At 43.8% G+C, this 21967-nt stretch overlaps 1 protein-coding gene across 2 annotated transcripts in view; it reads left to right on the top strand.

Moving 5' to 3' along the window:
* Nucleotides 1-21967, top strand: part of LOC115098937 (nuclear body protein SP140-like protein) — a 129801-nt gene that overhangs the window by 61252 nt on the left and 46582 nt on the right. For both annotated transcript variants that reach the window (XM_029616067.1, XM_029616066.1), the window contains exons 9-12: nucleotides 3421-3483; nucleotides 5432-5491; nucleotides 14857-14908; nucleotides 16525-16644. In XM_029616067.1, the coding sequence (XP_029471927.1) occupies nucleotides 3421-3483; nucleotides 5432-5491; nucleotides 14857-14908; nucleotides 16525-16644 (295 nt within the window). The remainder of the gene's footprint in view (nucleotides 1-3420; nucleotides 3484-5431; nucleotides 5492-14856; nucleotides 14909-16524; nucleotides 16645-21967) is intronic.

Here is a 21967-nt window from a genome sequence, read left to right as displayed (position 1 = left end):
TTTTCATGCTGACTGTGTATCAATCTCGACACTGCAATATTTCGAAAATTAATCCTTCATCAGGGAATAACTTAAAAGCATGATATCGGTACACAGATCTCGGCACTGTCTTGAGAACTTGGTTTATGATGGTCACCAGTACTTCTCACTGTCAATGCCAAAACAGCCGGATGATGCAGATTTTGACCGCACACCATGCATAGAGTCTTCATTGAGACGTACTGGTGACCATCATAAACCAAGTTCTCAAGACAGTGCTGAGATCTGTGTACCGATATCATGCTTGTAAATTATTCCCTGAGTTGTAAGATACTGGGGGGGGGGGGGGGGGGGAAGAGATACAATCTCTCACTGTAAGAGGGGCACTTTCCACACAGGGTGGGTTTGGGGGGGTGTTACATTGGTCTGCCTAGGGCGTAAGGATCTATAGACCCTTGTAACACCACATCCCCAAAAATCCCACCCTGAGTGGAAAGTGCCCCTCTTACAGTGAGAGACATATAGGGGTAGATCTTTAAAAAATACGCGATCGCGTACTTTTGTTCGCGCACCAGGCGCGTAGCTGCGCGTATCTTATAAAATCCGGGGTCGGCGTGTGCAAGGGGGTGCACATTTGTGCAACCTGCGCACGCCGAGCCCAGCGCACGCTGCCTGCTCCCTCCGAGGCCGCTCCGATTTCGGAGTGGCCTCAGAGGGAACGTTCCTTCGCCCTCCCCCCACCTTCCCCTCCCTTCCCCTACCTAACCCACCCCCCCGGCCCTATTTAACCCCCCCCCCTACCTTTGTCGCCAAAGTTACGCCCTCTGAAAGCAGGCGTAACTTTGCGTGCGCCGGCCGGCAGCCCCGCTCCGTCTTCCGGTCCCGGGGGCTGGTCCGGAGGCCTCGACCACGCCCCGGGGCCGGCGCCACGCCCTCGGGCCCGCCCCCGAAACGCCGCGGCATGCCCCCGAAACGCTGCGTCGTTTCGGGAACGCCCCCGGACACGCCCCCTCCTGCCCCTTTTCGAAAGCCCCGGGACTTACGCGCGTCCCGGGGCTTTACGCGCGCCGGCAGCCTATGCAAAATAGGCTGCCGGCGCGCGCGGGCCTTTTAAAATCCGCCCCATAGAGTGTCACATTGTCTCTAGCTCTCTCTCTCCCTTCCCATTTACAGTCACTTGTGCTATTTAAATATGTGCATAAATGCCGTACACATACTCGCAGCAGGGTTATTTTCAATGATATGTATGTACTTGTGCCCATGATATAAAATTAAGTGTAACTCTGCTCACGAGCCAATACATGCGTTTATGGGCGCATGCATGCACCTTTTAAACTTTACCTGAAAATGTATGTTAATACTATACAGACAGAACTGATATGAAAAAACAAGGATGGTAAAATATATGTGTGACATGAGACTAGGTAGGTTATACTGAGTTTATTTATTTTATTTAAAACATTAATTTGTAGCATATCCATAGCTCAAGGTGGCGCACAATAAAACATTAGAAAATAAAAACAAACAACAGTAACATTGTCACTGCTTAAAAATGACAATTACACTACTTACAGTAGTTGCCACCTGACAAAATACATGATTACAAAATAGCTGAGCCCTAGACAAATTCAGGAAATGCTAAACTAAATAAAAATGCTGTCCGAAAGGTCTTAGTACATTTTTTTATTTAATTATTTAAGATTTTTATATACCGACAATCGTTATGAACATCTTATTGGTTTACAGAAAACATAATGCAGAAACAGGCTTTACAAGGAACATGGAAAAAAACAAAAAAGGGTAATAATGCTAGAGGGAATCCAAAAACAGGGGGAGGAGATATAAATCGAACGTAAAATTGTCAGTTATATGATAGTTGAAGAACATATATACATGGGCAAGCAACGATCTTGTATAATATTCACAGTGGTGAAGTGCGTGGCACTGAAAAGAGGTGGAAAAGAAAGGGGAGGAAGTTAAGGGGGCAAGGCTAAAGGTGAAGAGAAGAAAAGAAAGAAGGGAAGGGAGGAAGGGGCGTAGGTAGGGGGACAGAGTACAAGGGGGAGGTGGGAGGGGCAAGGTATTGAGTTTCAAGTGAAGGCTTGCTTGAAAAGCCAGGTCTTGAGGTTCTGCTTGAATTTCTTATGGCATGGGTCTAGGCGAAGACTCCATGCAAATAAGCTGGTATTCCTCAGAAGAGGGGCTGCAACTGAAAATGCCCTTTTCCTCATTTCTACTAACTGGGCTGACTGAACTGTGAGAATATCAAGGAATCCAGTCTGTGAGGACTCCAGTGTGCGCATAGGATTACATATGCACCACATGGCAGCATTAATTCACGGCACCGAGTTGTTAGACAAGAGCTTATGGATCAATAGTACAATCTGGTATTTAATACGCCACTTTGCTGGGAACCAATGAAACTTATATCACTTTTTTATATGGCCACTCATCCTTGTACTTGTTAGACTATGTACAGCTGTATTCTGAATGATTTAAGAGCCCCCAAGGTTTCCACTGTAGATAGCATTACAGTAATTAAGGCTAGAAAATAACCAAACTTACAGGATGGTGGGAAAGTTAACCATGTTTAACAACAGTTTCAATCTTCACAGCAAACACAACTTAAAGAAAGCTGCTGTAACCACTGATTGTACATGAGCATGCGTAGAAAGGCTTGAATCCAAAATCACCCCAAGACTCCCTCACTTGCAAATGAACTGGAATTTGATGACCCTGAATAAACAAAATGAGTTGGATAAATTTGGAAGAGGGCCAATGGAGAATAACAATTGCATTTTTTTGCATATTCAAGACAAGTTTGTTATGCAACACCCACTGTTTGTCTGATGAAAGACAGATACAAATTCAAAAGTTGCAACCCAAGTTGTGAAAGCACTGGGACAAAAAACTGAATATCATCTGCATATAGATGATAATCAGCACTATGTGTGTGTGTGTGTGTGTGTGTGTGTAAGTGTAAGTGTAAGTCAGGGCTTCCCAAATCTGTCCTGATGACCCCACAGTCAATCAGTTTCCAAGCTATCCACAATGATTATGCATGAGATAAATTTGCATATACTGGGACTCCAGTGATTTACCTCATACATATTTATTGTGGGTAATTCTGAAAACACAACTGGCTGTGTGGTCACCAAGGCAGGTTCTGGAAGCCCTGGTGTAGGTAGATGCTGTGATGCAGTATTGGGGGATATAGGTGAGTTATGTAAGTGCAGGCTATCTGGTACTGGGCTATAGGTTATATAGGGGCTGTGATAAGTATTGGCATGCAGGTGAGGTTTGTTTGCAGGTAAAGAAAATGCAATTATACAACACAGGTATATTGGCAAGTATATAGAAATGTTTTGTCTTCCAAGCTTTTTGAGGATATCTTGAGAGACTATTAATAACTTACAGACATTTTAATGTTGTTTCATCCAGCTCAATTACCTAAAGGAGACAGAAACCAACCAATCCTTTTCTCCAGCTGATGCCAGAAGGATGGTAAGTGTTTCACCAGTCCTGTTCTACCTCTTAATGTCGCCTAAAATGAAGCATGAAATCAGTAAATCATCTGCGAGCAAAACAGCTTCTTTTTCATCTGTCGGTGGATTTGGTAAAACGAAGCATGTGCAGCAAGGTGGCTCCCTTTGTCTGAGAAAGGTAAAAGAAAGGAGGAATGCTTGCCTTAACTGCCTCCCCATAATGCTGCTGGCAAGTTTGTTTACATACATGAGAGAGGAGACAGGAGCTTGTAGCAATATGGGGGAAAACATCTGCTGGAATCTGTGGCCTAACATCCCACAGTACCATAGGACTGACAAGCTCAGGAAAAATTTATACAAATGTAAATAATGTAAATTAATCAAAACACAGTAGCGAGAAAATGCCACTTTTTACTTTAGTCAGGAGAAGCACGGCCGATTTCTATGCCATGAACAGGTTTTGCAGAGCAATTTTAAAATGAGATTTTTATAGCAACCAAACAAATTGGTGACATCTTTCTATTGGACTAACTAAAAGGGCCAGATCATGTATTCATTATTTTTCCCATGCACAGATCAGAGAAATCTTTTAGCTCAAGTGGGCCAAATAAAACGTGGAACAATGCTGTTAAGATTACGAATATGTATGTTTTGTCTGATCACTCATGTTTTCTTAAAATGCTATACATTTTACAAATTCTGCCAGGGGTGTGTAAACTTATTTATGAGCACAACTGTTAAGCATGGGGGTAATCTGCACGGCGTGGCAGACACTACCATAAGCTTGCTGGGCAAACTGGATAGATCATTTGGTCCTTTTCTGTGGTCCTTTTTATGGTTTTCTACATGTATAACAAGCTATTCTCTTTATCCTTATGCTACAGTGAAACTTTATACCTGGCAGCTCTTGTATTTCGTGACCTCTGCTTGCTGCAATGTGGTGCTATTTACTGTGAGCTACACTGAATACAGCTGTACTGTGAGCTGGCACTGATAGTACCTCTGCCTCCTCATGAACTTCAAGAAAACAGTGATGCATGACATCTCATTCACTAATATGAGATTCAGATGCTAGTGAGAGGAGGTCATAATTATAGAACATGACAAATAATTGATTTTGTGTGTGTTTGAATTAGCCATAACTGCTATAAAATCTTAGTGCCATTGTTTGTTCTCCTCAAGACACCATAGTCCTTTACACAACAATGCTGGACAGAATATAATAACACAGTAACATAGCATTGACAGCAGAAAAAGACCAAATGGTCCATCTAGTCTGCCCAGCAAGTTTCCTATGGTAGCAACTGATGCTCCATGCAGGCAGGACTGGCACCATCTATTAGGTGAACTAGGTGGTCACCTATGGTACCAACCATTAGGGGGCTATGAAGAACAGTCATGTGGTGCCTATCCCACTCATGGCAAAGATGAGTAGAGATTTGGTGGCTGTGAAATGAGATAGGAGACCCGGGTGCGGTGTGGCAAGACTGTGTGTGTGTGGGGGGGGGGGGGGGGGGAGGGGGGGGGGGGGGGCAGCGTGACAGGGAAGGGGCTGCACGACCGAGGGATGGGCACAAGGCAGAAGGTGCCTAGGGTACCTAATACCCTTGCTCCAGCCCTGCATGCAGGTTACCTCTATGTTTCTGTTTTCAGATAGTAACTGCCACTCCGTGCAGTTTATCCCCAAGCCTTATATATTAACAAAGCGGAGCTGTCTTGAAAATTCAGACAATGCTGCTTGACATGCTTTGCTTTAGAACTTGGCCATAGAACCAGTCTTGTACTTTTTCCCTTATGTGTGCATGTCAGCTCCCCAGACCCTAAAAGTCAGGGCTCGTGTTAGTTGTCCTCTGAATCTAATTCCCTTTTCCCTCCCTCACCATCAAAGTGAAGAGTGATCTCATAGTGGAGAGCAGTTGCGTCAAAAGCATCAAGGCAGAAGTATGTTCTTACCATGTTCTTTATAGACAGGTCCTTTGAATCCAATGAATACACCAACTCCTCCTCCAAGTCCTCCAACTTTCCAGGTAAGCATTTCTCTTTCTCATGTAATATTAATCCTCATCTTCCAAAGTTCACAATCATACACACAGAAGTATCTTTGAAAAATAACCCTGCATTTCATTATCACATCAGGTAACCTAGCTATCTATGTAATTAATATATCCATTTCTTTCTCTCTCTTCCTACATACTAGAGATGTGCATTAGTTTATCACGAATTAGGCAATTTCGTTGAAATTGCCTAATTCATCATGATTCGGGGGGCTTGAACCCCGACACGGATTTTCCCTGAATTTCGGGGAAAATTTGTTTTTCAGGTTAGTATGGGGCAGAGGGGCACCTTTATTAAAAAAAAACAAAAAAAACCCCACCCCAACCCTTCAATTTTACTTTATTACAACCCCCCCCCCCCACCATCTCGATCCCTCCCAAAGACTTACTAAAAGCCCTGGTGGTCCAGCGGGGTCCTGTGAGCGATCTCTCCCTCCGGGCTGTTGGGCCTGCCACGAATCAAAATGGCGCCGATGGCCATTTGCCCTTACAATGTCACAGGGGTTACCGGTGCCATTGGTTGGCCCCTGTCACATGGTAGGAGCAATGGACAGCCGGCGCCATCTTGTGCTCCTACCATGTGACAGGGGCCGACCAATGGCACCGGTAGCCCCTGTGACATCATAAGGGCAAAGGGCCATTGGCGCCATTTTGATTCATAGCAAGCCCGACAGCAGGAGGGAGAGATCGCTCGTGGATCCCGCTGGACCACCAGGGCTTTTAGTAAGTCTTGGGGAGGAATCGGGATGGTGGGAGGATTGTAATACAGTTAATTTGAAGGGTTGGGGTGGGGGTTTTTTTATTTGTTTTTCCGGGTTCGGGTTTCAACTTCGTTTTTTCCAAAAAACGATCCTTGGGAAAACGAGTTTTCATACGAAGCACCCAAACTGAACCCCCCCGACCCAGAAAAATGAAGCTCATCTCTACTACGTATATGTAGAGAACTAAAGATAGATGATATACATATTAGGGATGTGAATTTGCTTAAAAATGGATGGGCTATCCACAACGAATATACTATATTCGTTTGATTCGTTTGCCCCAAAAATGTATGAGCAAGTCCCATGAATGAAACATTTGTCATTTGTTTAATTTGTTTATGTTTCCCCATTGAAAAGCATTGGCTGCATTAAAAAGATAGTCTGAGGCTGGGCAGGTCATGTAAGAGTTTCCATAGCAACCAGCCCTCATTCCTATGACTCATGTGTGAGGTCAGAGGAGAACCGGGATCTGTTGTCAAGGGCAGGGGCGGTTCTATAATGAGGCAGGTTGAGGCAGTCACTTCAGATGGCAAAATTTTGAGGTGACAAAATTGCCCCCCGAAACCTTCCTGCCACAGCCACCTCACCCTTCATGCATGCAAACTCTGGTGGTGAGACTGGTGGCGTAGAGCAGCGACATGCCAGCAGGGTATCCACTCCCCGCCAGCAAAAGAAAAGTTCCGGCGTTCCGCAGCAGCGCAGAATTGTAATATGCTGGCAGGGTTTCTTCTTCTTGTCAGGAAAAGACAGGTCTTGGCAGCCCGCGGCGGCGTGGCTTTGTGACCTGCTGGCAGGGTTTCTCCCTGCCAGCAAAAGATAGGTCCCAGATCCCGTGGCAGCAAGGCTTTGTGATGTGCAAAAGAAAGGTCCCTTGGCGGTGATGGTATAGAGTGCAGCATGGCAGAGAGCGAGAGTGGGGCAGTGGCACAGAGTGCAACATGATGGAGAGAATGCAGGGCAGCACGGTGGCTGCAGCTCAGAGTCCTGGGGAACGAGGTGTGTGTATGAGAGGGTGGCGAGGGTGGTATGTGTGTGTGTGTGTATGAGAGGGTAATGGGGATGGGATGTGTGTGCATATGAGAGGGTGGTGGGGGTGGTATGTGTGTTTATGAGAGAGTGGTGGGGGTGGGGTGTGTGTGTGTGTGTGTGTTTATGAGAGGTGGTGAGGGTGGGTGCATGTGTGTGTAGGAGAGGGTTTTTGTGTGTGTATGTGTGTGCGTGCGTATTTGAGAGTACCTGTACATATGTGTGTGAGAGAGGTTAAAGTCTGTGCACCCTCCTCCAATCTATGACAATCTCAGGAGGTCTGGAAATCTAAAGTTCCCAGGTATAGAGAGTGGGAGATTTTTTTTTATTCTTGTTAGTTTTAATTATTGGATGTGATTTATCTGCTGTTCTGAAATATTTTATTAGTGTTTGGTAATATTTTAAACATTTTCATATGTGTTTTTAAATGGCTGAATTTATAAGCAGATTTGACATTCTTTTTATTGGTATGTTTAGTGTTTTATATTTTTTATTGTGTTTGCATTGCTTACAGAGTTTGGCTTCTTGTGATTTCCAGTTCAGTTTCTGTCTGCACATTTCAATTTATATTTTATGATCTCTTTATTCTGTATTTCGTGACTGAGGCTTTAGATATTCTGCTAGCATGGAGTTTCTGTGTAGGGATTTACAACAACCTAACTTTAATCTGTTTTCCTAATAGGAGGTGTATTGGTGTTTAGGGCCTGATGTAATATTTGCAGTATAGCTTTTTCATTGGTCAAGTGCTGGCAATTATGATTTGGAAGGCCTACTATATTGGAACTGTAGTTCAGTTTATTCCTGGCTTTCAGTGGGCCAAGTCCACTTTACCATAGGCCTATTACCATATGGGATCCAGTAAACTGCCATGATTACTATGAGAAAGATATTTTATTAAGTCTATTAAACTATTATTATTGAAAATGTGTGGGGGGTTTTTTGCACTGTATGCCTATATAATATATATGTTGTTGTAAGTGATATTTTTACTTCAGAAGATTGTACTTTGAATGTCTATTTTCCATATACAATCTACCTTTTTAGGTTGAGAAAGTTAATACTTTTTAAAATGGAAAAGAATGCATAAGTTTTAATTATGTGGGGAGGGGAGGGAAGGGGGAATGAAAGGCTGTAAGCTTTGTCTAGGGCATCTAATACCCTTGTATCAGCCCTAAGAGAGAGTGTGTCATACACACAGATTCCCACCATTCACTGACCTCTCTCACCACCAGGGGCAGATCCTAGAGAAGGGTGGGAGGCAGGCAATTGGGAATGGAGGAGTCCTATTTCTAAACCCAGGAGGTGGGATGGCCAAAGGCCACCCTGCCCCTTTAGATATTTCTACGGGTGCCCCCTAAAGATTGAAAACAAAAAAATAGCAGGCCCCAAAACAGAGTGGTTCGAGCAGTGGGCTGCAAACAACAGAAGCCAGAGTTCAAATCCTATTGCCATTCCTTGTGAACTTGGGCAAGTCACGTCACTCTCCATTGCCTTCCCCCTGCCCTGGCCCTTGGTGATTTAACCTGCACTGGACCTTGGGGGGGGCATTTCATTCTTCACCTCAGGCAGCAGATTGCCTTGAGCCGCCATATCAAAGGGAAGCATTGTTTTAAATCAGTGAATCACTGAACTTTCCATCCTTCTTATTGTATTCCCTGACTGTTTCAGCTTGCACTTGGATTCTCTCACTCATGGAGGATGCTTTGCTGTTGTCTTTGAATTCTGTATTATTACAGGATGTGGTTATAGTGCAGTTAGTATAGCTGTGTTTAAAAAAGGATTGGATAAGTTCTTGGAGGAGAAGTCCATTACCTGCTATTAAGTTCACTTAGAGAATAGCCACTGACATTAGCAACGGTAACATGGAATAGACTTAGTTTTTGGGTACTTGCCAGGTTCTTATGGCCTGGATTGGCCACTGTTGGACACAGGATGCTGGGCTTGATGGACCCTTGGTCTGACCCAGTATGGCATTTTCTTATGTTCTTATGTTCTTAGTCTTCTGTATCAACAGTGCTTTGGTTCAAGATTAGAAACATTACATCTGTTCTAATCCTGTTATCTGGTAGCTTCTGTCACACTGTGTTAATTTGCATAGTTCTTAAATTTTTTTGTTTTTTTTTAACATTTCACTGCTATCACTGCCACTGTCATAGAGGAAGGTTAGTGTTTTCCATCATTCCCTTCTCCCCTCCAGGGGGAAGGCACTGCAGGCTGCCTGCCTGGCAGTGCATCTATTTGCAATTATTACATTTTAAACCTGTTGCTAACCAGTGTAGCACCAGCGCTGTAGCTGAATTCTGCTACATTATCCCTCATAGAGAGGCTGTTTTAACTCTCTTTGTATCTGTTAGATAGATACATCAGTGCATCCACAAAGAGTGCAGTAGGTCTGTGCCAGTTACCACCACAGGTACAGCCAGCCACTTTGTGGATTAATTTATTTTGTTACTGCATTATTATTGCATTCACTTTTACTTCTGTTTTCACAGTAGTTTGCTCACACACATAGTATAGCAGTATATCATTCATTGCTTTTTCTGTGTGTGTTGTGTGCATCTGTGTGCACTGTATTCATCAGAGCAAAATACTAAAATTGTTGTTCTACTGTAGTGTATTCTCTTTGTGTATTGTTCAACCTTACACACAGAAGGATCAATGTAGTAGTTAGTCACACTAGTGGTGTCAGTGTGACTAACCACCACATTTTCAGAAATAAAAATTGACAGCAGAAAAAAAAATGTATCATGTTAGGCAAAGGACATGGGAAGCCCGCAGCTGCTGTCAGGGGATTTGCTAGACAGACAACAGTGAGTCCTCCAACTAAGATAAAGAGGGATTTTTTAAAATCCCAAACAAAGGCAGGAGAGAAAGGCATGTCAAGCCACAAGATGTTGAGATTTGGGGCGGATATGCCAGTTGTTCCATCAGTATCTCAGCCAATCCTGTTACCTAAGAGAGAGGGAAAGGGAAGGCACTAGTAGTACTAGTAGCAGCAGAGTACAACCACCAGTGCCTTTAGAAGTACAAGTACAAGTGGAGAAACTAAAACTAGCAGCTCAAACCCTTAGTGCAGCAGAGGCTATAAAATCAGTTTTGTCAGCCTCTTCTGCTTCAGAGCTTGACAAATCTCCCTTCATAGGATTTCCTGAAGCAGAGAAGGGAGAGACATTAGTTGAAAACCCCATATTAGGAGGTTTAGTCAGTACTATGCTAGCTTCCACTTTACTGACAGAGGAGAAAGAGGCAGAAGGACATGTTAGTGAGGGAAAGCAGACCACACTGACAGTGCAGGAATAGAGTACAGCATGGGGGGCATACAGCTGTGTGGCTCTTCTTTGGCCCTACTGCTGGCCATATCAGACTAGGGAGTGGGTGGCAGTGGCTCTCTTTTGACCCTGCTGAAAGCCACATCAGGACAGGGGTCAGGCGGTAGCTTTTCTTTGTCCTTGCTGCTGACCATCTCATTCTGAGGGGGGCAGTGGCAGCTTTTATTTGGCCCTGCCATGAGCTGCATCAGGATGAATGTCCAAATAAAACTTTATTGCAGAAATTCTTCAAAATTAAGTTTGTGGCACTACGTACACTAGCTCTTGATAAAACCAATTGTTATCTCAGGTCTTCAACTCTCCTTTCTCTGTGCAACTGGATGGGATCTGGGAAAGAAAAAAAAAACACCAGGGCATGGAAAAGTAATCTTTCCTAGATGGGCCAGGGTATCCTAGTTATGGGCAGAAACCCCTTTCCAAAATTCTGATGGTCAAATAGGATATTAAACACTGCATGGTTCCCAAATGTACTTCTTTCCCAGATGGGGGTCTCCAGATATATCAAAAAAGTCTTGCTCACAGTTCTCCTTTTTGGATGATAGATGGGATCATTTGAATGAACGGTCCAGCTTGCCCCATGCTAGAGCAGGAAGGGTAGCAGTAAAACTCTTCCACCTAGATCCACAAGAAGCAAAGTCTTTACACAAATGTCCAAAACTGAAACTCTCCTGCAGCAGGTCACCACCTACTACCAACCACGGATTGTGGGATGGAGCAGGTAGAGACTTCCCTACCCTGACCTTCCCAGAAATGGGACTTCCCTAAAATCCTTTCTTAGACCCAGAACCAGAGGTCATGCAAAAAAAAGAAAAATCATCAAAATCGCTGGAACTCAAATGTGGAGACAACCCAACCAAGCAGGTGATGAATTGGAAGGATTTAACTTTCCTACCTAGAAACAGTGGAAGCTGAATTAAAGAAAACCAAAGAATGTAATGCTAAGGTCGTGAAAGAGATTAATGTGGTTTCAAGGAGACTGGAACATCCTGAGAATCATTCAAGACATTTAAATCTGAGGTTTTTAAATTTTCCAAAGATTATTGGCGAACTCCCTTATATCACTTAAAAAAAATATTTCATGGAAAATCTGAAATTCCAGGAGGGTGAATGTCCCTCAGTGAATAAGTTATATTACCTACCTGTGTCATCTAGGAATAGGGATATATTACAAGAAAGTGAAAATAAGGGGAATTTAACCAGATTTTTGGAAGATTCATCAGCTGAATTCTATGAATGTGCAACTTTAATGGTCTCCTTTATAATAGATAATGATGTAGTGGAAACCATGAAAAGATATTTTAGGAATATTGAGTTACCCTTTAGAGGCCTTCAGATACGTGTTTTTCCTGATTTTGCTCCTGACACACAAGACAGGAGATGAGTATTTCTTGCTTTAAGGCCACAAGTAGTAGCTCTGGGGTTTTCATATGTATTAAAATATCCTTGCAAGTGTGTCGTAAAGTCTCCAACTGAATGTTTCATTTTCTCATACCCTGAGCAGTTAAAATCCTTCCTATATGCAAGGAGGGTTATTATTCCCTCCGTTAATTAGCCATAGTGAGAGGATCATAAAGAATGAATGTCTTTATTAAACGTTAAGCTGATTCTAGCAATGTTACTTGTAAAACTCCCTTTATATTCTGCCCCTCTTTTAAAATTTTCTTTAAGGGGGAATGCAAAAATGGAGGATTAAAAGTTAGGATCTTGTGTTCATATGTATTTGAGTTATTGTATTCCTATTTTCTGTAAGAGGTATCTTGCTGTAATGTTTGAAATGATAAAAATTAAATTAAAAAAAAAACAACTTTCCTACCTATACTGGATCACAAGTTGTGAGACCTGCTCCTGGAGAAGACAAAACCACAAGCTATAAAAAGCTCCTTCTCCCACAAAACTCCATAGAGAAACTGTCATACAGATTTTTTATTCCCCCTGCATTTATATAGACAGGAAGGCTGACTATTCTAGCAACCTCATTGGAGGAGCTCTTCCAGAAATGTATACCACTCCCTCCTCTACGTACATCCTAACTCCTACCCCAAGATTGGGAACTAGGGCTTTCTAGTGGTGATCCTAAAGGGTTGCCACACTTTTATATGCAGAAAGAGGAGGCATTTCTAGGGACAGAATCAGGGAAGGGCAGTACTTTCATTCATGCCTGCACAGTTACATGCATATGCATACACACACACAGAGATAATTTTGCTGGAAAAAGTACCTATAAAATAATAGGTGCAGGTCTGTGTGCTTATTTTTTCAGACTCAGTTTTCAAAAGAGAAAGTGATAGTAACGTACAGCACAATAGGGAGCGGGATGTTTAGCTGGGTAAAGTTAGCAATCTAACTTTATCCAGGATATTCAGCGGCATAAAAGTGCCACTGAATATACTTGGCAAAAGTTCCTCAAAATAGATTTATCTGGGTAACTTTGCCTCCCACTGGGCTATTGAATTAAAAAAAAAGAAGCAGTGAGCTGAAAGAAAAGCACAATCTCCCTCTTTTCAAGTGGAAAAATAATTAGCCGAAGATCCCCCCTCTCAACCACTCCTCACTTACCTGCCAAAAATAATTATCCAGACTAAGCTAATGATCCCTCTTCCTTCCACCCCCAAAAAGAAATAGCCAGGCCAAGCAGATGATCCCCCTCCCTCCCATCCTCCAGCTAAGTGCCAAAAAATTAGTCTCAGTCAAGCGGCGATCCCCACAACCACAAAGCTCTAAATCCCCCACCCACCACCACCCCTACAGCACCCTTCCTCCAACCCCTCATACTGTGACCTCTTGTTCTAATCTAGAACAGTTTTACCTCTGAAAAAGGTATGCTTCTTGTGCATTATTGATAACTTTGAGGTATTTGAATGTCCTAGTCATATTCCCTTTTCTGTTCTCTCTTCTAAGATATACCAGGCCAATATTCAATAAGCCAGTTGTGTCCTGGATATTCAGTGGGATAAATGTCCCACCGGATATTCTTTATTGAAATTATCTGGCTACCTGTAGCTGGATAACTTTCAACATAACCGGCCAAATTTTAAATATGTCCGATTAGGTCTAAAGATATCTGGCCTTGTAAGAGAAAACTTCTCCGTGGGCCTCCAGTCCGGTTCCCACCCCACCATCACAAATCTCAAAACCCCTGACTGGCCAGACCCCCCTCAAACCCTTCTAAAACAAAAATAAAAAAATTAAAAAAATGGAAGCACTAGGCCTCCAACCCTTCCCCTCAATCCCTGTTAAATACTAAAAGAAGTGTACTGAACCCTAGCACCCCCTACACATTCTTACACTGCAATCCTGCCCCAAAAACCCTCACACCTACTGAGTACCTGAATATTTGCCTCATTTTGAAATCCGGGATCATGGTACAGAGTGAATGCAGGTGCTTCCAGCCTTGCTCTAGTAATAGTGCTGGAAGGGTAAGCTGTCAGCACTATTACTAGAGTAACGTTGGAAGCATTTGGGATTGCTGTATAACGAGAGGATATCCGAAGAAGTGGTAGGTTATCCGCCCACTCAAAGCTAGATAACTTTAGGTCAGCTGTGAGAAGCAGGTCTAAAATTATTCAACTAAGGGCCTGATTCATCAAGATATTTTCCCTTTGACACAGAGTGGGGAGAAAAGCCTTAGTGAATCAGGCAGTTACTTAGTTAGATATTACTTGAAATTTGGCTAAGTTAGCTGGATAACTTTGGCATGCCTTAGAACTCCCCCGGAATGCCCCTTTTTTATCTGGCTAGATTATTGCCAGATAATGACTTATCCAGCTATAATTTAGCTGGATAAGTGGCTGAATAAGTGGCTGAATAAGTGGCTGGATAAGTGGCTGAATATTGCAAAACTTGCCATTTCGACGGATAGCTTTTCAAGTTATCCATCTAAATGACTTTGAATATTGACCTCTACATATTTATAGGCCAATATTAAAAAAAAAGCTGAGTCTAAAAATATAGACGCCAAAATTAGGTTCCTATTTTCAGTAAAATAGAAGCCTACATTTCTAAAAGCACTAGTTTATTAGGAGCCTAACTTTCAAAGTTAGATACCTAGACTTTTTGAAAATTGACCTCATAGTGAGGTTTGCAAGCCAGGACCGGATTGAAAAATTTACAATGAATCCTTAACCTTCTCTAGCAGATTCTCAGATTGGATGTATCAGTAGCAAGTGACGTCTGTTAATGTTTGTGCTTTGAGTATCTTTGTGTTTGTTTTTGTTTTCTGCAGCGCGGAAATGCCTCAGGTCCTTTGTCCCCACCTGATACACTGCAGTCACCAGGTTAGTAGCATAATATCTGATGAAATAGGTACTAATATGCAGACCTGCAGGAAAGCAAGTTTGCTTAATGTAAAGGGAGTTTTCTGTAGATAGCAAAAAAGGTTAGAGATTACATGTGACTGACGCCATCGGGCAGCACCAAACGGACTCATTTCCCCACACTAGTAGAGCTTTGTGTCTCTGATTTTCTCCTTCCCCGGTATGTCTCTCTCCTTCTTTCTCTCTGTTCTTTGTCTCTATTCTTCTCTCCCTCTCCTTTGTGTGTCTCCTCCCTGCTTCATTCTCTCTCTTGCATGTGTGACACTCTTCTTCTCTACCTTCCTCTTCTTGCCTCCTCTCCTAACTCCAAGCAGCCTGGACAGTAGCCAAGAAAGCGCTGTGAGAACTGCACCTCTTTAGCACACGGTGCCTCAGAGCGACCAGTGGGGAAGGGGGAGGTTTGGTAATGTTACCTGGCAGAGGCAGCAGCTTCTTGGCTCTTCTTGAAAGCACTGTCATGTCTCCTTTTCCTTATGGGGTTGAGCCCTGGTGAACACGAGAAACCTGGAGCTCGGGTTCTAAATCTGGAGAACTGCCAGTCATGGGTATTACTATTCCTGAAATCTGAATTCACAGTTTCAGGTTTCATAAACTGACACATTTAGGAAATGGTGGAATCGGGAAAGTATAAGCACAATTTTCCTTTGAAAATTGCCCCAAGAAAAAGTACCCACAGAGACATGCACCATGTGGGTCCATTTTCCATATGAAGTAACACACATAGATTTGAGAATGCAGTGGTCCATAGTCAGCTGCTGTGCCAGATAAACTTATCTAGTTAAGTTAGCTTATATATTCAGCTGCACAGCCATGCTACTGAATATATCTGGCTATCTTAAAGTGAGCCAGATAAGTTTATCTGGCTCACTTTATGGCAGGTCTATGGCCGACCAGGCTAACCAGATAAGTTATCCGGGTAACTCAGCTCCTCCCAGTTACGTTTCAGAATGCCCCTAACTTAATCCGGCTAAATTCTAGCTGAATAACTTATTATGGTAACATAGTAAATGATGGCAGATAAAGATTGAAATGTTCCGTCCTGTCTGCCCAGCAACTTTTCTTTAAAAAAAAAAAAAAATTATTATTATTTTTTAAGAGTAGTCCCAACTACTGCTCCATGCAGGCTACCCCCAAGCCTTCTGTTAAGAGTAATAATAGCAACTGCCACGCCGTGCAGTTATCTGGCTAAATGCTTTTGAATATGGACCTTGACATTGAAGTGCTATTTCCCTCCCCCGAGCATAGCATGCACCAGGAATGCCTACTTCTATCTGGGTAAAAGTATGATTGTTGTTAATCCCCACGTGTAAGGGGTGGGCAGTTGTCAAACAGCCAGTTTACCTAGGTAATTCAGTATTTACCTGGAGAAATGGTTTTCAAAAACTGCCCAATAAAAGTCAAGTTGAAACCCTCAGAAATCCAAGTGAATTGAAACTGAGATGGGCCAGAAAGTTTGACATAGTAAGTATGATTGCATCTGCAAATATTCATAGTTACGGGAGGAGGCCTGTATTTTTTTTTTTTGTCATTAAATTGTCCTGTAGTCTAATTCTTGTTAAATTCTCTATCTCTGTCAGGGAGAGGAGCAGTAACAGGAGAACTATCACCTGAATTAAGTAGTCTCTTTGCTTCAGACAGCTTTCCAGTCTCCTGTGGTGCTGTCACTGGAGTCCTCTACAAAGATCGCTTTGCAACAGGTCAGTCAGCTCAATACTGTTGATGGGGGACTTTGTGCGTTCCATGTCCATTCTATGTGCTTATTTTCCTTTTTCTCATTCCAATGAAAGCAGCTAAATTTTCCTCTGAAGCGGAGCAGGATGTCAGTCATTTCATGTGGGGTCCGGCATTGAACTTTGCTTTCAAAGCTTCTAGAACGTTTGAGCATGCTCTACTGAGCATGCTCAACACTAGCCACCTCCCTGCCTGCCTGGCAGGGTCCCTCAGTCTCTTTTATTCTGCAGAGCCTGCAAGACATGGTTCTTTCTCCCTCACATTTACTGCAGGGAAAGCTTCTAGAGCTTCAGAATTTCTTTTTTCTTGCAGGTTTGTTTTCTCCTTCATGTACCTTTCGGTAGGCTTTTCTTACGCTTTATTTCTGTCAAGCCTATGATGTGGCAGCCTAGGACCCAGCACAGCCTGGGCAACTTTTGTGTTTTTAAGCCTTTATGTATGTTTTACCTTATTCTAATGCCTCATGGAAACTGCAGTTTTCACTGTGTGGTCAGACTAGGCCTCTTTTCTTCGGTGTTTCGGAGACTTACTTGGGTACGGACCAAGGTGCAATTAGTGCTCCAGGTGGGAGTTCTGAAAGACTTAACCCAGCTGAGGGGCATCGACAGAGGTGACATTGAAGGATCCAGAATCCATGCCTGTGTGCATCAAGTTCAGGGCTGGTTCGATGTCTGATAATGGAGCATTCCATGGGGAGGAATGCTTACCACACTTCGGGAAACTGAACTAGTCTCCAGGGGTCCAAATTAATTACTACTTCTAGTGTTCCAGATGACGTGGCCTCCCCTCCTGCCTGCCAGCTTATCCTGGAAGGGCAGTCTTCAAGGTGGAGATGAGTGTCTGAGCATGGACAATCAGCAATGCTGATGCACCTGGTGCCCTGTTCTGGTATCAGATGCTTGTACACAACCAAGTGTCAATGGACTGATGGGAATTGATGCTGTGGCACTTGGTGGAGTTGACAGTGGATATGGGGCACCAGCAGAATAGCTATCAGACACTGACAGAATTGGCATAATAGTCATTGACTGAATCAGCACTAGGTGCACCAACAATAGGTATCAGAATTGGTGCCAGTCACTGCCAGACACAGACCACTGCGGGAATGTGTGTCAGCTGCCAATGGAGTCTGCTTTGGGTATCACCAATGCCAATGCAGAACAAAGCATCACTGGTGGACTTGGTGCTGGGCACCAAGGAAGCGAAGCCGGATGCCACAAGAGTTGGCGGAATCTACATCAGAAGCCATTGGCAGTACTAAGTACCGCTGCAGCCTGGGTGATAAAATGCACTGTCACACAGGCATTGATTTGGTGGCTGCACCGTGGGCATAGGTGTATCAGTATGTTGCATCGCCAATGTTGGGCACACCAAAGATTTGAACATCAAGCATAGCTCTGCGATGGTTGTCAGGCAGGCACTGCTGTGCCAGTGGGACATGTCCACTGCAGAGGGACATTGAGTGCCAGTGCACCGATATGGCTCAGAAAACATCAGCTGCTAGTGCCCTGAAACATCGCTTCGGCAGATCGACAGCATTCAGCTGAGCCTCCTAAATATGTGTGATCCTGCCCAATCCTGGTTGCACTATCCAGTTTGGATGGGTTATCGAGATAGTGGAGCTATGAATCAGAGCCCTAATTTACCTCCTCCATAAGGAGTGGAAAGGCCTCCAGAGGTTCTTTCTAATAGCAGCTTATGACCTGGATTCCTTGTTACTGGGGAGCTTCTAGGAGTTATATTATTCCAAGTTCTGTGAGGGACTATGCCCAATGACAATCTATGACCAGCTAAGGGGATTGTTGGAACAGCTTCTTACAGGGTTCCTGATATGGAGCTAGGAAGCGGGATTGCAGGGATTGCTAGACCACTAGGCTTTTTCACTCCTGGTAATGGTGAACTCCTCTGTGGAAGGCAGAGATGACTTAGTATTAAGGTCAGCACCTGCCTATTTTCCTGCTGCTGTACTCAAGAAGAAGGCCTCTGGGGTCTCTATATTGAGAAAACTTGTACCATTAGTTCACTCTGGTGCTCCTGCCAGACTTTTCAACATATATGGGGTGCTGCCATGAGGTGATGACAGCTACTAGGAATCTGCTTCCTAGTAGCTGAAGCAATGATTCACCTGTGTAATGGGTTTGAATATTGAACACCTGCTGCCTAAAGTAGGAATGTGTCACTTGCCATCCATTTCAAGACAGGTGATCATCATGTTCAAGATAAACATTGACCTCTAGCATGTGGATGGTTCCATCCACTCTGTGTATCGCACACGTCTGCAGCAATCATCCATGAGAGACATTCTGTCCTGGTGGATTTTGTATTCCATGTAAAGAACAACTTGTCCTGACTATGGAAGTGTCCAACTTTGGTTTGGAAGCTTGCATAAGGGGATCTGCACCCAGGCTATTGGAGTCGCTGAGGATTTTCATTGCCCTCCTTTAGCAAAGGACAATAAGTGTTGACCTAAACTCTCTGAGGATTTGTTTGGTTGATGAAGTGTTGTTTTTTTCAAAAACACATTTTCTACCTAATGTAACAGGAATCTGTTATGTTAAGAACAAGGCCAATTTTAGCCTAGGGCTTGAGGCACTATGCTAAATGGGCAAGGAGTTTGTCCTGCTGGTCAGACTAAATCCAGGTCTGGAACCCTCAATGGTTCCTGGTCAAAAATAAAGTCCATATTTCTATATGTTGAAAATCATGTGGTAAGATTGTTTCTGTCTCTTAACAGAGAGGTTCCTGGATTTTTACTTCAGCATATCTTTATCCTAGACTAGATTCTGGGGTTTTGATAGATTTCTCTTCAGATTACTCAGTTTACAAGGCCCTGTGTAAACTGAGAAGAAGCTAGGCAGCTTGGCGAGGCAAATTGCATGTAACTCCCCGAATGAATGTTTGCCAGGGATCTCATCAGAATGGGGAATTCTCCAACATTGATACATTCGGCTTAGGTGCTGCTTCTGTATCCCAGTATTGGGTGTGGCCTCTCTTAGCCCAGATCCTAGCAGCATTGCCCGCGGCCCAGAATCTTTCTGGTAATGCATTTCCTATTCCTCTGGTCTAGAAAGACAAGGTCTTGTTGTAGGACTTCGGGGAAGGGTCTTAGAACCTTTTCTCCTGTTTCTTAAAAAAACCTGTTTAACTGCCTTTTGTACTTCCCCATGTGCTTCAATTTCACTTGAGTAACAATGGTGTTTTTCACACTATGTAGAAGGTACGTGCATCTCTGGACAGCCATAATTTAAATTTTTGCTTTGTTTTGGGACGTTTTCAGTCAAAGTTCACTTCTGAGCCTTCAAATATGCCATGGGTTCTCAGCCTGGTGCTTGCTAGGGATGTGCAGCAAAAAAATGTTGTTGCATTCGTGATACGTATTCGTCGGGGGTCATTTCCGTTGCATTCGGACGTATGGAGAATCCGATACGTCGATATGTGAATACGTTTTCGGTTCCCATTAAAGTCAATGGAAAGGATTTCCAGCCTATTTTTGGCTGCAGAATTGGGGTTTTATTATCAATTTTCATGAAACTTCTGGGGAGCAATCATCACAACAACAAAAGAGCTCCAAGGTACTTAGACTGTGGCAAAGTGGCACCAAAGTGGCATGAATAGCCTAAGGCACTGGAAAGGTGCAAAGGGGTACCAGAATTGGCAAGAGTGCTTTAACAGAGGCACAAAGCAGCAGTGAGAATGTCAAAAACACACCACAGCTTCAAAAGAGAGCACCGATAGCAGATGCATGAACCATCGAAGGCAGCACGACAGGGAAAGCGGCAAGACAAGTGGCATTGACATCCAACAGCACAATGAAGGGGGAACATAGCAAGCAGATAGACTAGCACCAACACACTGAGGAACCATGAGAGTGGCAAGAACACCACAAGGAGTTAAGTGAGTCATCTGGTGTATGGCAGCAAAGGAGAGTGGCAGAAAGCTGATAGGGGCAAGACAGGCTGGCAGAGTGGAGGTTGTCTGGTCCCTGTGGTTTTGATAGGGGAAAGACAGGCTGGCCCAGGAGAGAGTTCCCTTTCCTTTGTGCAGGAAAGGACTCCCTAGAACGGGTTCACCCCTAGAGTGGGGTGTTTCCATTGGCATCTAGTGTATACCGTTGGCGTCTAGTGAATACCGTTGGCGTCTAGTGAATACCGACTGTACTTACGCACTTCAGCTGATGACAAAGGAACTTGAAGAGCTCTCAGAAATAAGAATACTGCTACTCAAGTCCAAATCTGCAATATCAACCTATGTTGACTTTGTACCGTACAGTGCCTCTGTAAACAATGGGAACACAGAGGATGAACTAGAGTACAACTAACACCAGTTTTCTATAGCACTGGAAACATTAATGTAACAACAAAGAAACAGCTTGGGAAAATGGCCCGTATTATGAAGGTCATGAAAATTATATCCTAGCTCCAAGCTGGACAGACAGGCACAGCGTTAGAGGTCGAGCCCTGGTAGGGACATAAGACCTGGATGAACAGGCACAGCAATCGAAGTCAAACACTTGTAGGAACACAAGGCCCGGACTGACAGGCAAAGCAGTCGAGGACAGAGGTCAATCCCACCTAGGGACACAAGGCCTGGATGAACAGGCACAGCACTCGAGGACAGAAGTCAATCCCACCTAGGGACACATGGCCTGGACAGTTGATGGTCAGGCACAGCGTTTCATATCAGGTACTTGTGCTGCAGTGCTTATATTATCTGGAGCATAGGAGGCAATTGGAGCTGCTGCAAGGCTTTGAATTGCTTTTATTCATCTTGCCATTCACAGGGAAAATTTGGAAACCCAAACAAAGGCAGGTTTACTTTCAAAAACACTAGGATTTCCATCAACTCTGGTGCCAGCCTTGAGCGGTGAGGGCTCATAATATCCCCTGTCATTGAAAAGACACGTTCACTGGGCACAGTGGTTGGTGGACATGACAGATATCGCTGAGCCACTTTGGCTAGGTGTGGCCAGACAGTGGACTTGTGTGCCCAATATGCCAGCGGATTTGTCTGCATTTTCTCTATCGGCTCTGAGAGATACCGTGTCACTGACAGCTGTGCTGCTGTCTCCTGTGCTTGGGCGGGCTCAGAGTCACTCAATCCAGCTGCTTTCTCTCTCGCCCATTGCACAACTGATGAATCTTTATGGGCAACATGCCTTGGGCATTCTGACATGGAGGAGGAGGTACTATCTGTCGCTGACACAGTGCTCCTCCTGCTTGGGCTAGCAGCACAACTCTCTGACGTGCCTGCTGTTTCCACCTCTGCTTCAAGCCTAATCTGTCTCCGCCT

The sequence above is a fragment of the Rhinatrema bivittatum genome, chromosome 9, assembly GCF_901001135.1.
Source record: "Rhinatrema bivittatum chromosome 9, aRhiBiv1.1, whole genome shotgun sequence".
In the NCBI taxonomy this organism is placed as follows: Eukaryota; Metazoa; Chordata; class Amphibia; order Gymnophiona; family Rhinatrematidae; genus Rhinatrema; species Rhinatrema bivittatum.
Note: the sequence above shows the minus strand (reverse complement) of the source record. Positions and strands in the feature narration are given on the sequence as shown.